We start from the raw sequence: 19,778 nt of genomic DNA, 5'->3' as shown, positions 1-19,778 counted from the left end.
CTCCCTCCCTCCTCCCTAAAATAACTAAAATTGGGGAAGGCATATAGATAAATGAGATGTTGTAGGCAGATCTGTAGTTTAGTGGGGGGTAAGGATGTTTCTTATTACACTCTCTGTGGTGTTGGAAAGTGACCCATGCTTGTTTCAGCCTCAGTTTTAGGACACCATTTTAAACAGCCCTTTCCTGCTTATTTTTATCCATCATCCTCCCTTTGCAGCCTAGGGAAGTTACGGAGGGGTGAGGGGCGTGTCTGCCCCAATTCCCAAGTCCTGGTCTCCTGTTTTTGTGTGTTACTTTCTACCTGCTGGATTCCAGAAGGTACTTCATGAACACAAGCTCCACACCCAGATCCCATAGTCTGCAGAGTACTTGCTGGGAGATGGGACACTCATAGCCTCTGCAGTGGTCCACAGCCTATCTGGCCAGAGAGCTGGGTCATCATTTCTACATCAGAAATGTAAAAGACCCAAAGGACTTCCACTGATTGGTTCAGAGGCTTGGCAAAGTGGTCTTCCTCTCTCTGACCCTGTCTCCTCCACCTGGCTCAACTGTCACCCCACCCAACCTTGCTAAGTTTAAGATTGTTTTCTCTGTTATTAAAAAATTGTCACTCTCATTCTCCAAGGACAAGTCCCTACTGTGTAAGATGATCAGGTTAATCTTATCATTTAGACCAGTCTGGCTAAAGTTAAATCTTGGAAAGAAAGAAATAAATTTAGCAACATGGATATAAGCAATAAAAGCAATCTGGGGAGACTTATTAGTAATTGTCAGCAACACTAAAGATACCAACTATTAGAATTGTGTGAGTGTTGGGGGTATTAAAATTTTTTAATTGTTCGATACTGGGTTTTTACACACACACACACACACACACACACACACACACACACACACACACAGAGGCTTCCCCCTCCCTACCCGCCTACTGATTCTTTAACTTTGGGAGCTTGCTTTTGAATCAAGGATCAGAGAAAGTCATTCCATTCCTCAGTGAGCACTTTTTAAGTGTTTTGCATGTGCTTATCTCATTTAATCCTTACAATGAAACCATGAGGTATATATTGTCATTGTTCTCATTTTCAGATAAGGAAATAGGCCTAGAAATACTGAATAACTTGCTGACGATCAAACATGTAGTGACAAATGGGTTCAGGACTGAACACTTTCCACACCAACACTCCTCACTGCTTTGTAGAGAGCCCAGGAGAGACCTTTGAATGATGGTAGTTAAAGTAAAAATGGGAAAAATGTGTCCAGTGGATTACACATTTTAAAAAATTAGAAACCCCACAGCCTCTCTTTATAAGTAATAAATCAGCTGTGAACTGAAGAGGGGATTTCTGGAGACTGTATGGTGATTCAGGAACAAAGCAGGATTTCCTTGCCACCCTTCAAGTCTGCCTGATGCTATTTAAACTCTTCTCAGGACTAGAGAGAAAAGAAAGTCTTCCCTACTTTTTATACAAAGATATCCTGATTCTGATACCAAAATCTGACAAAGCACACAGAAAAACCATGACCAAATATAAACATAAATACAAGCATCTTCGGGACTTCCCTGGTGGCGCAGTGGTTAAGAATCCGCCTGCCAATGCAGGGGACACTGGTTCGAGCCCTGGTCCAGGAAGATCCCACATGCCACGGAGCAACTAAGCCCACAAACCACAACTACTGAGCCTGCACTCTAGAGCCCGTGAGCCACAACTACTGAGCCCACATGCCACAACTACTGAAGCCCATGCACCTAGAGCCCGTGCTCCACAATAAGACAAGCCACCACAATGAGAAGCCCGTGCACCACAATGAAGAGTAGCCCCCACTCGCCGCAACTAGAGAAAGCCCGCATGCAGCAACGAAGACCCAACACAGCCAAAAATTAATTAATTAAAATATAATCTGCAAAATCATTATCTATCCTACATACTAATTGTCATCAAAAAAACAAAATGAGTGGAATGATATCAGCAACATGGAGTGAAGAGCTACCTCTCTCTCTCCCCCCTTAAATCTACAATCCGTCAAACATCCACAACTCAACAAAGGCTCCTCTGCCCAACACACCAGGACACTAGAGAATTCTAAACATCTGTATACCTAAAGGTGGGTAGACTGAACCACATAAAGGAGGCAGAACTGACTCTTACTGACTCTTACTGAGGCAGTAAGAATCTGCTTGCCAATGCAGGGGACAGGGTTCAAGCCCTGGTCCAGGAAGATCCCACATGCCGTGGAGCAGCTAAGGCTATGAGCCACAACTGCAGTCCAGAGCCCGTGAGCCACAACTACAGAGCCCACGTGCCACAACTACTGAAACCCACGTGCCTAGAGCCTGTGCTCCGCAACAAGAGAAGCCACCGCAATGAGAAGCTCATGCACTGCAACAAAGAGTAGCCCCGCTCACCGCAACTAGAGAAAGTCAGCGCACAGCAACGAAGACCCAACACAGCCAACAATTAATTAATTAAATAATTTTTTAAAAAAGAAGTCAAAGACAAATACTCTACGATTTCACTTATATGTGGAGATTATATGTATTAAAAACTAATAAACAAAAACAAAATAAATGAACAAACCAAACTGGACAAAAACAAACACATAGATACAGAGAACAGAACAGTAGTTTCCAGAGGGGGAGGGATGGGGGAGGGCAAAATGGGTAAAGGGCGTCAACTGTATGGTGATGGATGGAAACTAAACTTATGGTGGTGAGCATACTGTAGTGTATAGAGAAGTAGAAATTTAATATTGTACACATGAAACATATAATGTTATAATATTGTACACATGAAACATAACGTTATAAATCAGAATTACCTCAATTCAAAAATAATAATAAAAATAAAAGGGGAGTTATTAGAAATCCTACACATAACAGGAAACAAGAGCACCTAGAAACAAACTTTTAAAATGTGCTATATCTATGTGAAGAAAAAGTCTACTAAGAGGCATAAATTAAGATTTCCATAAATAGAGTCATAATGCATGCTTTAGATGGGAAAACTCAGATTGTAAATATGACCATTTTGCCCAATATAATCTATCAATCTAACTTAATCTCAATAAAAATGCCCAACTAGATTTCAGTGGGGGGTTGAGGGGGTTAGGAGATTCTTAAAGTTATCTAGAAGGATTAATGGAGGGGGGAAATAAAATCATGAAAAAGGTAAAGTGGCCCTTTCTTATCAGATATTAAATATACTACATAATTAAAACAATTTGGTACTAGCATTAGAAAAGACTAACCAATGGAAAAGGAGAATACAAAAAAACAGATCCAAGCCTACAGAGAAATTTGATTAATATGAGGGAAACCTTTCAAATAAAATAAGGAAAAGATAGATTATTCAATATATGGTGTTGGGAAAACTAGCTAGCCATTTAGAAAATGTATTAGCAACAGTAATAACTTATTGGTGCTTACCAGATGCTGAGCACTGTTCTAAATGCTGTACACATGTTTTTTTTTTTTTTTTTTTAATTTATTATTTTTTTTTATTTTTGGCTGTGTTGGGTCTTTGTTGCTGTGTGCAGGCTTTCTCTTGTTGCGGCAAGCGGGGGCCACTCTTTGCCGCGGTACGCAGGCTTTTCATTACAGTGGCCTCTCCTGCTGTGGAGCACGGGCTCTAGGCATGCGGGCTTCAGCAGTTGTGGCTTGCGGGCTCAATAGCTGTGGCGCACGGGCTTAGTTGCTCCGAGGCATGTGGAATCTTCCCGGACCAGGGCTCGATCCTCTGTCCCCTGCATTAGCAGGCAGATTCTCAACCACTGTGCCACCAGGGAAGCCCTGTACACATGTTAATTCATTTAATCTTCCTAACAATGCTCTGACATTGGTATTACTATCATACTCATTTTACAGATGAGGAATGTAAGGCACAGAAAGTTTAAGTGACTTGGCCATGCCACACAACTAGTAAGTGGCAAACCCAGAATTCTATTAAGAATTAAAAATTAGATATTTAAAGGCAAAAATTAATAGCCATTAAAAATATACATCTTTATTTTTCCAAAGAAGACATACAGATGGCCAGCAGGCACATGAAAAGATGTTCAACATTGCTAATCATCAGAGAAATGCAAGTCAAAACCACAATCAGGGACTTCCCTGGGGGCACAGTGGATAAGACTCAACACTCCCAATGCAGGGAGCCCAGATTCGATCCTTGGTCAGGGAACTAGATCCCACATGCATGCCACAACTAAGAGTTCGCATGCCACAACTAAGGAGCTCACACACCACAACTAAGGAGCCCACGAGTCACAATTAAGGAGCCCGCCTGCTGCAACTAAGACCCAGCACAACCAAATAAATAAATACTTTTTAAAAAAACCACAATGAGATATCACGTCACACCTGTCAGAATGGCTATCATCAATAAGACCACAAATAACAAGTGTTGAGGGTGTGTGGAGAAAAGGGAACCTTTGTACACTGTTGGTGGGGATGTAAATTGGTGCAGCCACTATAGAAGACAGTACGGAGCTTCCTCAAAAAACTAAAAGCAGAATTACCATATGATCCAGCAATTCCACTCCTGGGTATATATCTGAAGAAAACAAAAACACTAATTTGAAAAAATACATACACCCCAATGTTCATAGCAGCATTATTTACAAATACCAAGAGATGGAAGCAACCTAAGTGCACATCAGCAGATGAATGGACAAAGAAGATTTGGTGTATATACAATGGACTATTAGTCATAAAAGAGAATGAAAATTTGCAACAGCATGGATCGACCTGGAGGGTATTATGCTTAGTGCAATAAGTCAGACAGAGAAAGACAAATTCTGCATGTTATCACTTATATGTGGAATCTAAAAACAAACGAATGACTATAACAAACTGTGAGGAAAGAGACTCCACAGATACAGGGAACAAACTAGTGGATACCAATGGGGAGAGGGGAAGGGGGAGGGATGAGACAGGGATAGAGGATTAAGAGGTACAAACTACTATGTATAAAATAAATAATATACTGTACAGCACAGGGAAATATGGCCATTATTTTATAATAACTTTAGAGGCTAATCTATAGAAATTTTGAATCACTATGTTGTACACCTGGAACTAATATAATATTGTAAATCAACTACACATCAATTTAAAAACAAAGCCACTCCACCCCCATGCAGCGAAGGCGGCAGCCAGATTACCCTCTGTTGAGCCACACCTGCGTCCTGCGAGTCAGCAGCACCTTATTGGCCGGGCAGCCTCCATTGTGAGGTAGTTCTGGTTTCCTCCTTACCAAAGACAGACAAGCCCTGAGCCTGGCCCTACATCCAGGCACCAGAACCTCCAGTCCAATGCTGTCTTCTTCCTCCCAGTCACACAGTTCACTTTGCCCTAAAGCACTAAGGGCTAAACTGGGAGGGGCTGAAAGCCCGGGCGAGTCCCAGCGTGTGGCGGGGGCAATCACAAGGAGCCCTGAGAATCATCCTGAGATGAGACTCTCGTAAGTCCCCAAAGCCAAGTGAGGCATATAATCGACATCAGCGTCCCCCTCTCACCAGCGCCAGGGCCAGGCACCCTTGGGAATTAGGAGCCAGCGTCTCAGTCCTGCAGCTTTGGTTCCTCTGGAGAAAAACCCATGGGAGGCTGGTTCAAGGCTGTTACAGTCCTTAACCCTGAGCCACCACCACCTACCCACCATGCTGAAGATCTCATTGCTTGCAAGGGACAACAACAGCGAGCCCAAGTCCTTGGATGATGGGTCCAAGTCACTCTCGGAGAGTAGAAGTAGCATCACTTCAGAGAGTGTCCGCCCTGAAGAGGAAGCCAATGGATTATCGTAAGTGGCTGCATGGCCTTCCTCTATCTGAGGTCAGGCACTGCTGCCTTCACAGAGCTGGGCCACAACTTCCTACTTCTCTCTTCTTAACACGTTTATTCCCATTGAACAGGAGACACGTGGATTAAAGACGAAACCTTCAGAATCTAAGAAGTTTGACCCATGTGGCTCTGGGTATTACACCTGTTTCACAGGTTTTGCAAAATCGCGGAGAGTCATCCCCAACATGAGCTTCTTCTTTTTTTAAAAAAATTAAGTAATTTATTTATTTAACCTGTGCCAGGTCTTAGTTGCGGTGCTCCGGGATCTTAGTTGTGGCATGCGGACTTCTTAGTTGTGGCATGTAAACTCTTAGTTGCAGCATGCGGGATCTAGTTCCCTGACCAGGGATGAAACCCGGGCCCCCTGCGTTGGGAGAGTGGCGTCTTACCCCCTGGGCCACCAGGGAAGTCCCCAACGTGAGCTTCTCAATTCCCACAACAATTTTCTATCTCAGGCTGACTGTTCTTTCTTCAACAGTTTCAAGCTGCTTTCCTCTCTGTCGACTTCTGCTATCATTCATACTCTCTCTCCCTCTCCCTCTCTCCCTCTCTCTCCGCCCACCAGCCTCCCTCTCCCTTCCTCATACAAACCCATCCAGGAAATAGAAGTTCACCTCCTAGACCCATGTCCCTACTTTTACTCCCATAAACTCAGACACGTGGCTCTTTTCCCCAGGGCTGTATTGCCAATCAGACTATTATTTAGTAATCAGATCAGATAATATCCATGGTATAGAGAGATTGTTAATGACAATACCCAGTGTTGAAAGGATGTCAGGAAACGCCCTCTGTCGTGTCCTTTTGGGAAGAATTAAGCTAGTACCTTTCTAGATGGCGATGTTGTAATATATGTCGAATCCTAACACATATTTATATAAAACATACAAATACTTATTTGGCCTATGCTTTCTTTTAAAGTACACACACACACACAAACAACTGGCCGTAGTGGCTGCTTCTGGCTAAGAGAATTGGGAGACTGAGAGGCAGAGATAGAAGAGACATTTATGTTCACTACATAAGGTTTTTTTGGGTTATCTTTTAGTTTGTTTTACCTTTTGAATTTCATACTGTGTTACTTAGGGTTTTTGTTTTTTTTTTTTTTTTTGGCTGCGTTGGGTCTTCGTTGCTGCACGTGGGCTTTCTCTAGTTGCAACGAGCCGGGGCTACTCTTCGTTGCGGTGCGCATCGTGCTTCTCATTGCAGTGGCTTCTCTTGTTGCGGAGCACGGGCTCTAGGCGCATGGGCTTCAGTAGTTGTGGCACGCGGGCTCGGTAGTGGTGGCGCACAGGCTTAGTTGCTCTGTGGCATGTGGAATCTTCCTGGACCAGGGATCAAACCTGTGTCCCCTGCGTTGGCAGGTGGATTCTTAACCACTGCGCCACCAGGGAATTCCCCTACTTAGGGCTTTTTAAGCGTAAGTAAATATAAATAAATAAATCCTTTGATCAGTTATACCACTTCCAGGAATTTTTCCTAAGGAGACAATAATGCAGGTATGAATGATAATTTTATTGAAGCCAGATCTTAACCTCAGATCTGGTTGTAATACTGACAATTGAGAAACAACGAGAGATTATTTAAAGTATGATACACATAGTGGGATACAATACAGCCATTAGGAGCGATGAAGGAAATCTATGGTTGTGTGAAAATATGTAGGACATACTAGTCATAAAGAAAATTAAAATACAGTATTATAATGGTTCTCCTTGTGTACAATCTGTGTGCATTTATAGACAAGTAAGGATGCCTAGAGGAATGTTAAAGTGTTAAAAGTAGTTTTTTCCAATTGGTGGAATTTGAGTATTTCCTTTTATAATGACAATGTATCATTTTTCAAGGAAAAAAAAATAGAAACTTTTTTTTAAGTCCCTGGGAGCTCCCAACATGTGTTTTACTCCTCACAGCCCTGCTCTATGATGCTGTTAACTGAGGTGCAATGTTTTCTCCAAACCCTTATCTCACCCTTCCCAAGAGATTTGATCAGGTTGGGCAAGACGCTGCTATAGGAAAGAAATGAGAGATGGAGGGATGGAGAACAGGAAGGGGGCACATCTTTTGGAGAAATTACTATCAAAGAATTGACAAAAGATTGTTTTAAATAGGGTGGGTTTTTTGGGGTTTTTTTTTTTTTGACTTTGACATATTTTTCAAAAATTGCAGTTACCAAGAAATAGAAATTTCTGTTGGAAGTGAAGGGACAGCTTGTACCACCACCACCCCCTTTGCTTAGGTGAAAAGTCTGAACTCACAGAGATGCAGGAAGTCACTCTCTTCTCTCAGCCCCAGCCCTCTCCCTGGGCAATACTGAAATGCCAAAACCTGACCCAGCCCTGACACCCTAACCAGCAGGACAAGACCAGGAGATGTGAGCACTGACTCGCCATGTGACCTTGGTCAGTTTATTTCCACCCTCCGGGCTGCCTCCAGACAGTCCAAAGGCTGCACAAGGAGGTGCCTCCAATGTCCTCCTCCAGGTACCTTTTGTTACAGGAGGAGAGGGCCCCACTGCCTGCTTAAACCAGCCTTTGCTTGCCTTTTTTCTATCACCCCAGCTCTGTCTCCTCTTTAGGAAGCCGTTTCAAACAGGTGAGCACCATAAGGCCAAACCAAAGGTGGTGGTGGTGAGGATGATGATGATAATGATGGTGATGGTGATGATGCCTCACATCTGTGAAGCACTTCACAATGCCAAGATTCATTACGTCATTACCTCTTCTGATTCTTATTATATCCTTGGGAGGTAGGCAGGTCAAGATGAACAAACAGAAGATGTAAGCAGCTGAGGGGCCTTCCCAAAATAGTGATCAAACACAGTCGGTTAATGGCAGAGCTAGAACTCAGAGTCCAGTGGTCCTTTGCAGTCAACTTTTCATTTCAATTCCTTTTTGATTCTCTTCTCAAGATCCTGTTCCACATTCCCCCTCCCTAGTGGACTGGTGGTGCCTGAGCAGGTGCTGCCAGCACTGGTGTGGAGAACATTTAGAACCCTGGTACCTAGCGCCCTGCCAGGCACATAGTAAGTGTTCTATATGCACGTTTAGCAACTGTTATTAAATTGTATCCGGTGCATAGCACAGAATAAGTTTGCAGTGAATATTGTTGAGTAATTGGATGAAAGAGTGAACTAGAACCAATAAATACTCCATATGGTGGCAGACGGTTGTTTCTCTAGTGAATGAATTAATAAATGACTGGGCAGCGATAATTACCTGTAAATTGAGAAAATTCTTATTATTTTTTCCATTGTCTATCTAAATGCCAAACATCTAGTAGGTCTCAATACATTTTGAGTGAAAGTATCACGAAAGAAATCGTTGAATGCATTAATGAATAAACTGGTACTAGGGAGTTATCCAGAATAGTAGCAATGGTTATTAACTTTTTCTTTAGAGCCTAATGTGTGTTAAATATTTGTTGAGTCACCTGAACAAGCACCAGCCCTTGATCAGAGGTTCCAGAACAGATCCTGGGAACTGAGAGTTAAACCAGAGTCCCCTTCATTTGGTTTTGTCTTCCCACCACAGGGTGCCTGGAGAGGCTGAAAGAAGCCTGAGTGTTGCGTCTCCTTTCCCTCTGCTAACATACCCTTTTGTTGCCTTATGCTCCCCCTACAGGATTATGCAAACCTTGATTCACTTATTGAAATGCAACATTGGCACGGGGCTCCTGGGACTTCCTCTGGCCATGAAAAATGCCGGCTTATTGGTAAGATGGACCTGTGCAACGGGGACCAGGTCTACCCATTTGGGGGAAAGGGTTGGCGGGTCCCTAAGGCCTTAGTACTGTTTATCAATGGGCAATAAGCCTATTGCTTAGGGGGTCACCCTTTGGAATAGGAAATGAGCCTATTGGCATCAATCCACTGGAGCCAACCCAGAGCTAAATGGAGCATGCCTGGAGGAGACAAGCCATTCTTTTTTTTTTTTTTTTTTCCAGTTTTATTGAGATATAATTGACATACAGCTTTGTATAAATTTAAGGTATACTGCATAATGACTTGACATACGTATACTACAAAATGATTGCCACAATAAATTTAGTTAACGTCCATCTCCCCATATAGTTACAAAAATAGATGTTTTTTCCTTGTGATGAAAACTTTTAGGATCTACTCTGTTTGCAACTCTCAAATATACCATATAGCAGTGTTAACTAAGTCATTGTGTTGTACAATACACACCCAGTACCTTTTATCTCATAACTGGAAGTTTGTACCTTTTGACCACCTCCATCCAGTTCCCCTTCCCCACCATTGTTATTAAAGACTCACCATACTTGCATACTGATGCAGAATCTACTTTGCCACAGTTCTCCCAACTCCCTAGGATTATATCCTTGGTATTTCATTCATTTATATCAGCAGCCTGGCCCCTCCAGGCATTTGAGTGTGTGACTCCTGTTTGTGATTGATTGTGAGAAAGTGGCTTGGAAGATGAGGATAACAAATTCTCTACCAATCCCCTGACACTTCCTGTGCCCTCCCACCTCTGTCTTCTTGCATATGCTGTTACCTCCTCCCTTATTTCTGTCTTTTGAACTCCACCTCCTCTGTAAAATTTGACTGTTTCTGATTAAAATTCCTTCACCTTGTGTTTTTCTAGAACTTATATATACCTAACCTGGAATCCTTCTAGCACTTACAAAGATGAAACATGCTTATTTTTTAAAATACCTATCTTCCTCACTTACCTGAAAGCTCTGAGGGCAGGTACTCTCTAATTCATCTTTATACCTCCCCACAATACCTGCTATAGAGACTGGCACACTGGAAGTCCCAATTTGTGTCCATGGAATTGAATAGATAGTTTCCATTTAGTTGAAACTAATTTCTCCTTCTCTCCAGGCCTGCAAAGTGGCCCTCATGTCTAAAAAGGTCACATGGAGACCCTGACTACTGACATGACTTCCAATCTGAATCAGTTCCAACCCAGAGATGGGTTCCCCTTTAGAATTCTCAGGGTTCTAGAACTTCTGAAGAGCATTATTACCACATGGCCCTCAACCAAACTCTCTTTGCCAGTGTGGTCTTTGCTTTTTAAGATAACTCTTTTATCCTTTGATTTTGGTTCCTAAGAGTTATTAGGTGATTTCTTTACCCTCCATCTCCCATCAGAACCTGTAATCATGATTCATTTGAGAAATATATATTGAGCACCTACTATTCTTAAGCCCTGGGAATATAGATATAAACAAGACAAAAGAGTCTCTGCTATAGGGAGGCTACATCCTGGTGCAATCTAGTGGTGCTCTTCATCTCTCAAATTTCTTTGTGATATTAGCACAGGTCACATCTATAAAGGCACAGGTGTCCAGCACAAAGAGGGTAAGAGAGTCCCTCTTTGCTCTGTGCCGTTGTGATCACATCTGGGAAATAATGATTAATAATGAGCGCTGCTTTTTAATCTCATCGCACATAAAAAACATGGAGACTATGTGAGGAGGAGACTTGTTCATTAGCTTGACTCTAGTCATCATTTCTCTGTGTATGTATATCAAATCATGTTGTTCACCTTAAATACATACAATTTTTTGTTAAAAAAATAAAAGGGACATGGAAAGTAGACATACGAGAGCAGTGATTCTCAAATGAGGGTAATTTTGCACCCCCTTACCCAAAGACATTTACAATGTCTGGAGACATCCTTGGTTGCCACAACTTGGAGAGGCGGGGGAGGGAGTGCTTCTGAAATCCAGTGGGTGGAGGCCAGTGATGCTGCTAAATATCCCACAATGTATAGGACAGCCCCCTGCAACAAAAAAAAATCAGCTGGCCCAAAATATCAGTAGTGCCCCTTTTGATAACTTTGTACTAAAGGAAGGAAGCCAATCCCTAAAAGGAACCTTGGTCTTCAAGCGTCTTGGAGGAGGTAAGGGCTGGGATGTGAGAAAGAATGAGAGATCTAGAAGCGGAACTAAAGGCCGATGAGGAAAGGCATGGGCTGTCTGGGAGGTAGTGAGCTCTCTGTTACTGGAAGTATTGTAGCACAGGTTGGGCAGCCACTTTGCAGTGATGCCAAGAAGGGTATTCAGGCCAGAGCATCTGGGGGCACAAGGACATTCAGGCAGGGGCTCTCATCCCCAAATCTCTATTATGAGAGGGACCCTAGCACCCAGGCAGGGAGAGGGCCAGGTAGGGGAGCAATCCACCTGTGGCTCACTGTGCCCACATCTCCTTTCCCCTCCAGGTCGGTCCTTTCAGCCTGCTTGCCATCGGGATCCTCACTGTGCACTGCATGGTCATCCTGTTGAACTGTGCTCATCGCCTAAGTCAGAGGTGAGAGTCCTGCTTCTCTGTCACTTGGTGCCGGGTTCCATCTCAGGGTGTTCTAAGTTTCCCTGGATCGCTGACCCAGTTAGCTGGCCCCCTCTCCAGGCCACCACCCCTGCTCCTCTAGATACTGCAGAGGCGGTGGAGGGAGTGATTAAAATCCCACCTGGGAACTCCTAGGTCTGGACCCAACTCTGCTGCTAACTAGCTGGACAACTTTGCCAAGCTCCTGAACTCTCTGAGCCCAAATATCCCTATCTAGAGAAATCAAAAGGGATAAAGGACGCAAATGTGCTCCTACATATCCATGAATATGCGAGATACTTAAGATGTCTTTCTTTTCCTGTTAATCTCCCCACCCCCATCTCCCCCCAACTCCAATACATGCACCTTCGAAGGGGAATTTTTTCCAGGTAAACCCTTCTTGGGACAAGTTAGTAACAGTAAAAAAACATAGTTAGCAATGAGATGAATAGCTCACAGGGATATTAGGGATACCCCTAATACAGGGATCATTCACTTCAATCCCTAATAAAGTATACATACAACACTCAACGTTTATATATTTAAAACTGTAATGCAAAACAAAATTCCAGAAGGAAAAGACAAATGCAGTGAAAACAAACAATGATGAGAATTTCATATTTATAAACTAGCAATTCATGGTGATTAGCAATTCTTTACAGCCAATAGCCTTATGGCTTTCTGTCCACAGGGCTCAGCTTCTCCCAAGGCAGGCAAATCTAAATATTGTCCTCATAGATGTGGAGAAAGTCCTCATGAGTCAAAGTAGGGATATTAAATGAAGCTCGTCATAAAGTCAAATTATCATAACCCAAATAGGTGCATCTGGAGTATATATCAATCACACCTAACTCGTGTGGTACTTTCCAGCCCACGAAACACTGTTAAGCGCATTTACTCATTCAGCCATTAAATTTATTGCAGAATTACTTGTGCCAGGTGCATGGCAAGAGCTTTGCAAGTCTTCTTTTATTTACTCCTTACAGTAAAATTTTATGGTAGGCACTATTTTTCCCGTTTTATAGATGATTAAACTGAAGCTTAGGTAAGTTTAATGCCTCGCTCAAGGTCACACAGCTAGGAAGTGGCAGAGCCAGTATTCTAAGACCTGTCTGACTCTACCCCTTAACCTATCTGCAAATCTTTTTCTTCCCTCAAGCCTGCCAGGACCATTTTATCACCGTGCAGGTTTCTAACATCTCTGTCATTTATGACAACTTTTCCCTGATTTTTGCTTTTGATTATTTGTTTTTCCTTTTTTTTTTTTCTCTCTAATACAGAGGTTATAGACCCATGGCCTAAGAGCTGACAATGGTTTTCAAATATACTTAGGAGGACTTCTACTGTTTTTTAAAAAATATTTATTTAACTGACTGTGCTGGGTCTTAGTTGCAGCAGGGGGGCTCCTCAGTTGTGGTTCATGGGCTCCTTAGTTGTGGCATGTGAACTCCCAGTTACAGCATGCATGTGGGACCCAGTTTCCCGATGAGGGATCAAACCCAGACCCCCTGCATTGGGAGCACAGAGTCCTAACTACTGTGCCATCAGGGAAGTCCCTTGGTTTTTTGTTTTTCGCCAGCGTTTAAAAACCTGGGGATTTCACATAAAAAAAAAATCTGTACCTTCTTGCCAGTCAGACACTCTGCCACTTCTGCAGCTTCATTCCTTCATCATTCAGCTGGAGCCACATCCTGATCAACCCCTTTTGGAGCAAGACCTGTACCAGAGCCTAGGATACTGTCTCCACTATCCCCTATTCTGTCTCATATCCAGCACTTCTCACCACATTACTGATACCTTTCTGATCCCCATTGCTTTTGAATTTGTAATCCTCAGAGTAATGTATTTGCCAGTCCTATGCAATGTGACCTCGTCTATATTTCATATGCCAAGTGCATTGAGTAATAATAAAAACAGAAGCATCATGCCATGTTCTCAGTGCATCACCATATTCATCTCTTACTGGCTCCTCCCCAAAACCCAGACTGCATGTAAAAAAACTGAAGCCTGGAAGTATCAAGAGACTTGCTCAAGGTCTCCCAGCCATCTAAGGGGGTGTGTTGGGACTTAAACCCTAGTCCCTGACAAGTCTGGGGCCCTTTCCCTCTCCAAGCTACTCCCCTGAGTCATGCAATTAACTCCAGGGACCTGGGCAACTTGCTCCCACTTGCTCTGTTGACAGTCCTCAGCAGGGCCTTCCTGTCCCTTAGGAAGGACCACCTAGGGAAGGAGGGATGAGGGAAGAGGGATAGGCTGGAACTGGGGTGTCACATCCTACAGGGGTGCTGGGCAGGAGGCTAAAGATTACCTTTGCATGGTGTCTGGTCCGGGGCAAGCATCCCAAATGTTCCAACACCCTCAACAGTGGGAAGAAGGGAATGTAAGTCCAGAAAAGACGGAACCACTGTCTTGGCCATACTCATACCCCGTCCCCCTCCCTTCTCCTCCCTCTAACCAGGTGTGCACACCTCACAACTTTCATATCCTCTCTGCCCTTATTTGCAGACCTAATCAATTCACAGCTACTGTCTACCTAAATAATAATAATAATATCCACTTAAATATTAGTGTTAAAAAAGACAACTACAAAAAAGAGGCAGAATTCTGAAACTTTTAAAAGTATACCATTATAAAATATCTCAATAACACTGTTGATAGAAAATTACCAGAATGTCCCATATTAATATATGAATATATAATAATTACTCACTTCGGAAGTACAGTGTACTTTAAAAAAAAAATGTTTTAAGTTATTCATTGCTTGTCCTTTCCCTAGACTGCAAAAGACTTTTGTGAACTATGGAGAGGCCATGATGTACAGCCTCGAAACCTGCCCAAACACCTGGCTGAGGACCCACTCAGTGTGGGGAAGGTAGTAGTCATAGATGTCACAGTAGTAGTATTAATAACAACAAACAACAATAATAACCCTCACCTGTTTTTTCTTTATTTCTAGTAACACAATTTTAAATGAATATGGTCTTGTTGAAAACTATTGAACAATATAATCTCCTCTGATAGCTCCATCCCCCATCCCACTCTTCACCCAAGAAGTAATCACTGATATCTAGTCAGTAAACATTCCTCTAGACTTTTTCTCTGCATGTACTTTTTCTCTGTATATATGTGTACAAATGGAAATATATATTTTGTTTTGTATTTTCTTGTATATTAATTGGAATATTTTTTGCAAATTTGCTCTTTCATCTAATAATATGATTAATTTCTTTCCACATTGGGACATGGAAATTGACCTCATTATTTTGTAAGGCTCACGATGTTCCCCCGTGTAGATGGATCCTGTGGGGGTTTTTTTGCAGTACGCGGGCCTCTCACTGTCGTGGCCTCTCCCGTTGCGGAGCACAGGCCCCGGACGCGCAGGCTCAGCAGCCACGGCCCACGGGCCCAGCCGCTCCGCGGCATGGGGGATCCCCCCAGACCGGGGCACAAACACGTGCCCCCCACATCGGCAGGCAGACCCCCAACCACTGCGCCACCAGGGAAGCCCAATCCTGTGGTTTTATTTAATCCTTCCCCTAATGGTGAACATTTAGGTTGTAACCCTCGCTGGATAAAAAGTTTATGGTGTACAGAATGCTCTTCTCTGTCTGATCTCCTCTGATCATCTCAATGACCTTGTGAGGTAGGTAGGTGTATCTTTATTGGGAGGAAATATGGTGATAAAGGCTCACAGAGACAGAATAATGTGTCCAAGGTCACAGGTATAGATACTGGTGAAGCAGAGTTTTGACCAAGCACCTAACATGTTAGCCTTTCCCAGCAGAGCCCCTCAGGAGTTAGTCCCTCACCTGCCAAGATCCTTCCTGCAGCTCCTCTCTTGGGAATGTCAGTAGGTCACTGATCTCCCAATCAGGAGTCACTCTGATTGTCAGACAGGAAAGGCACGGGGCAGTAATAATAGAGATCTCGCAATTGTCCATCCTTTCTCACGAAGATTTATCAGCTTCTGATGACACCCTGAATAAAACTTTCAGGCAGGAAGGCTCCTTGGAGATCACTATATCCATGCCCATTCAAGTGGAGGAAAATGAAGACCAGGTAGAACAATAAAGCTGCTCAAGTTACCCAGGGATCAGAGCAAGGACTGAAATCCAGAACATTCAGCTCTCATCCACTATACTGTGCCATTTCTCTGGAGGCCCAGCAGCTGAGAAAGAATTGGGAAGCTATTTTATTTAAACGAATGATCTGTAATTTTTAGTATGCTAAGAAATACCTGGGGAGTTTGATTAAAAATTACCTATTCCACATAAGCAACAGTCATCAATTGATGCTCATTGTGAAAGGTCATTGGAAAACTATAAAGCAAGAATACACTGGCATCACCTGACCCCGTGTAGTCATCGACTCATGTCTAGACATGGGACAAGTGGAAATGATGTGTCTTATAATACAGTAGGGAGTACAGAGGACCACCTCTGAAATACCCTTGCCAGAAAGATAAATGAAGAACCTCAGTCTTATCAAACCACTAGATCTAATATCAGTTTACAGGAAACGCAGGGGATAGAAGAACAAGATAAATGATATTATGAATTCATCATCTGAATCTAGAAAGTGAAACGTACTACAGGGCAATTTTCTGGTATCTTCAACAGCAACCAAAAAAATTAAAGTTGCAAGGGAAAAAATAAATAAGGCAAGGGGAATGTAGCAGATTTAAAAACTTGAGACTTAATTACAAAATGCAATGAATAGACTTGTTTAGAAACCAACTGTGAAATAGACATTTTTGAAAAAATTGGGAAAATCTGACTATGGATGGAATATTAAATGATATAAGAAATTATTGTTAGTTTTGTAAGGGGTGATTAAGGACATGATGGTTATATTTTATTTAAATCCTTGCCCATTAAAGCTGCATACTGAATTATTTACAGGTGGAATGACTTGACATCTCCAGTTCGCTTCAAATACACCAACAAAATAAGCTTGTGTGCAGTGGGGGTGAAGGAATAGATGGAAGAGGATTGGCAAAAAGTTAATTGTTGAACCTGGGATGAGCACACGAGGAGTCATTGAATTATTATCATTGTTTTCATGTATGTTTGAAAATCTCAACAATAAAGAGAAAAAACATTCCTATTCTGAAGTCTGATGTGACACTGCCAAGCTTCTGACTCAACAGGCTGATATGAGAGCCAGGACTCTGTATTCTTACCATAAACCTCAGATGATTCTGATGCAATGGTTACTACAACCCGGTCTTGAAAAACATGGATCTAAACCTTAGAACCTAAGTAGAGGAACATATTTTTGTTCTCTTAAAAAATAAATGCAGGGCTTCCCTGGTAGCACAGTGGTTAAGAATCTGCCTGCCAATGCAGGGGACATGGGTTCGAGCCCTGGTCCGGGAGAATCCCACATGCCGCGGAGTAACGAAGCCCATGCACCACAACTACTGAGCCCACACGCCTAGAGCCCGTGCTCCACAACAAGAGAAGCCACCGCAATGAGAAGCCCGCGCACCGCAACTAGAGAAAGCCCGCTCACAGCAAGGAAGACCCAATGCAGCGAAAAATAAATAAATAAATTTATTAAAGTAAATAAATAAACGCATCTCCAAATATGGGACAATTTAAGAATCCAAAAGAATAACCACAATAACAGAGTTTAATATATTAAATAGAGAATAATTAATTGAATTTACTGTGATAAAAAAAGAGGAAAGGAGAATATATCTTTCTTAGACGTTAGCTAATAAACTTAGATAAAATGACAGAACTAGAAAATCACCACCTTGCAACTACCAGTGAAATAACTGATTCAGCAAGGATCATCAATGAATGTTAAAACCCTTGGGTTGAGGAGGATAGGCTATTCGTGGCATCTCAAAGTTTTTACCTCCAGGTTGCAATGTAGGAAATGTACACTTTCAGTAGAGAGGCCTAGCATTCGCCATCACAGTGGACATCCTGTGCCTCCCAATGTGATGACACACAAGTACACAGTATCACCTATGTGTGCTTGCTTCTCTGAATTATGAGGAAACAGTCACTTAAGCCCACGATGTGGGACATTCTACAAGACAGATGGCTTAGATTCTTCCCAAAAAGCCAATGCCAAGGGAAACAAAAAAGGTGGATATGTACAGGGCAGCTCTACCCGAAAAAAAATACTAAACAAACATAGCCGAATGCCATATATGAAGCGTGATTAGATCCTGAATCAAAAAAAATTTTTAAACAGCTATAAAAGATACTTTGGAGAGAATTGGGTTATTTAAAATATAGACTATATATCTGAGTATATTGAAGTTGATTTTCTGGACATCATAGTCCTAAGGGAGGACTATGTTATGGTCTTTAGGGTTGACATGTTATAATATCTGCAATTAATTTTCAAGTAGTTCTGAAAAAATGCACGTGTGTGTGTGTGTGTGTGTGTGTGTGTGTGTGTGTATGGATAAACACATTCATCCATACATATTTAATGCAGTTAGGGCTAAACTTTAGCAATCAGTATATCTAGTTAAAGAGTATATGGATGTTAATTATACTAGTCTTTCAACTTTTACTGTGGACTTCAAATTTTTCAAAATTAAAAAATGAGGAAATACTAAAAATAATAAAAGAAATAATTGTCTCAAAAAATGCATTTAAAAATAATTTGTTTCTCCCTCTGTCTGCCTCTTGTTTTCCTTCTCAGGTACACTGTCAGCTTTTTATTAATCATCACCCAATTGGGCTTCTGCAGTGTTTATTTTATGTTTATGACAGACAATTTACAACAGGTAAAGAGGCCCCTTCTGGGCAGAGTGGGGGAAAGCAGACCTCCTGCTGCTAGGGTTGCATTAGCAAAATTATAGTTTTTGGATCATGGGAAGAGAGGGCTTCATTTCTACTCCCTGGTCAGACTACACTTGGGAGTTCTTTCAGTCCTGGGAATCACTCTTTAAACAGATCATAGGGAAGCCGAAGCAACATCTGAGGAGTGTAACCAGGACGGAAAGAGAGACTTGCAATCCTGTCCAATCAGAAATAATTGAGAATTTTTAGCCTGAAAAGTGTTGGTGAGCTTTTCTTTAGGCAGCTCAAGGTTGTCATGTAGACGACTTAAATTAAGGCAAACAAGTTGCAACATTGACTTCATTGCATTCCTAACAGGCATTATAAATGAATCACAGCATTCTTTCTTGGTTTCATGGAATAAAGGAAGCATACTTGTTTTCGTGCACTCAAACAGCCAGAACTATGAAAGGCATTATAGATGGAATATTCAAGCAGACAGATTTTGCTCACTATTCAGAACTTTCTAACTTTTAGGGCTATCTAAAGTTGAAGAAGATATTCCTGTGTAATCAATTCCTATTCTCTGGATGTATGAAGGAAAACCATTTGGTACGGAAGAAGAGCTTTGGCTAGATAAAAAAAGGACCCTTCAGGCTTGAGATTTGATGATTCTAAGGGTTTCTGGTTGTCACAGTCATGGGTACTACGGTTTAGGGTTACCAGATTTGGCAAATAAAAATATATGACACTCAGTTAAATTGGAATTTCAGATAAGCAGCATTTTTTTTTTTTTTACTACAGGTATGTCCTTATGTAATATTTGGGACACACTTTTACTAAAATGTTATCTGTTAATTATCTGAAATTGAAACTTAATGGCATCCTGTGTTA

The 19,778-nt window shown here is 42.0% G+C and overlaps 1 protein-coding gene across 1 annotated transcript in view; it reads left to right on the top strand.

Annotated features, from left to right (window-relative positions):
- The first annotated feature begins 5,656 nt into the window (after positions 1 to 5,656).
- SLC36A3 (solute carrier family 36 member 3) overlaps positions 5,657 to 19,778 on the top strand; it is a 31,733-nt gene continuing 17,611 nt past the window's right edge. The window contains exons 1-5 of the mRNA XM_065873734.1: positions 5,657 to 5,796; positions 9,458 to 9,548; positions 12,029 to 12,117; positions 14,912 to 15,007; positions 18,805 to 18,889. Of these exons, the coding sequence (XP_065729806.1) occupies positions 5,657 to 5,796; positions 9,458 to 9,548; positions 12,029 to 12,117; positions 14,912 to 15,007; positions 18,805 to 18,889 (501 nt within the window). The remainder of the gene's footprint in view (positions 5,797 to 9,457; positions 9,549 to 12,028; positions 12,118 to 14,911; positions 15,008 to 18,804; positions 18,890 to 19,778) is intronic.

The sequence above is a fragment of the Phocoena phocoena genome, chromosome 3, assembly GCF_963924675.1.
Source record: "Phocoena phocoena chromosome 3, mPhoPho1.1, whole genome shotgun sequence".
Lineage (NCBI taxonomy): Eukaryota > Metazoa > Chordata > Mammalia > Artiodactyla > Phocoenidae > Phocoena > Phocoena phocoena.
This window is presented reverse-complemented; position numbering and strand designations above follow the sequence as displayed.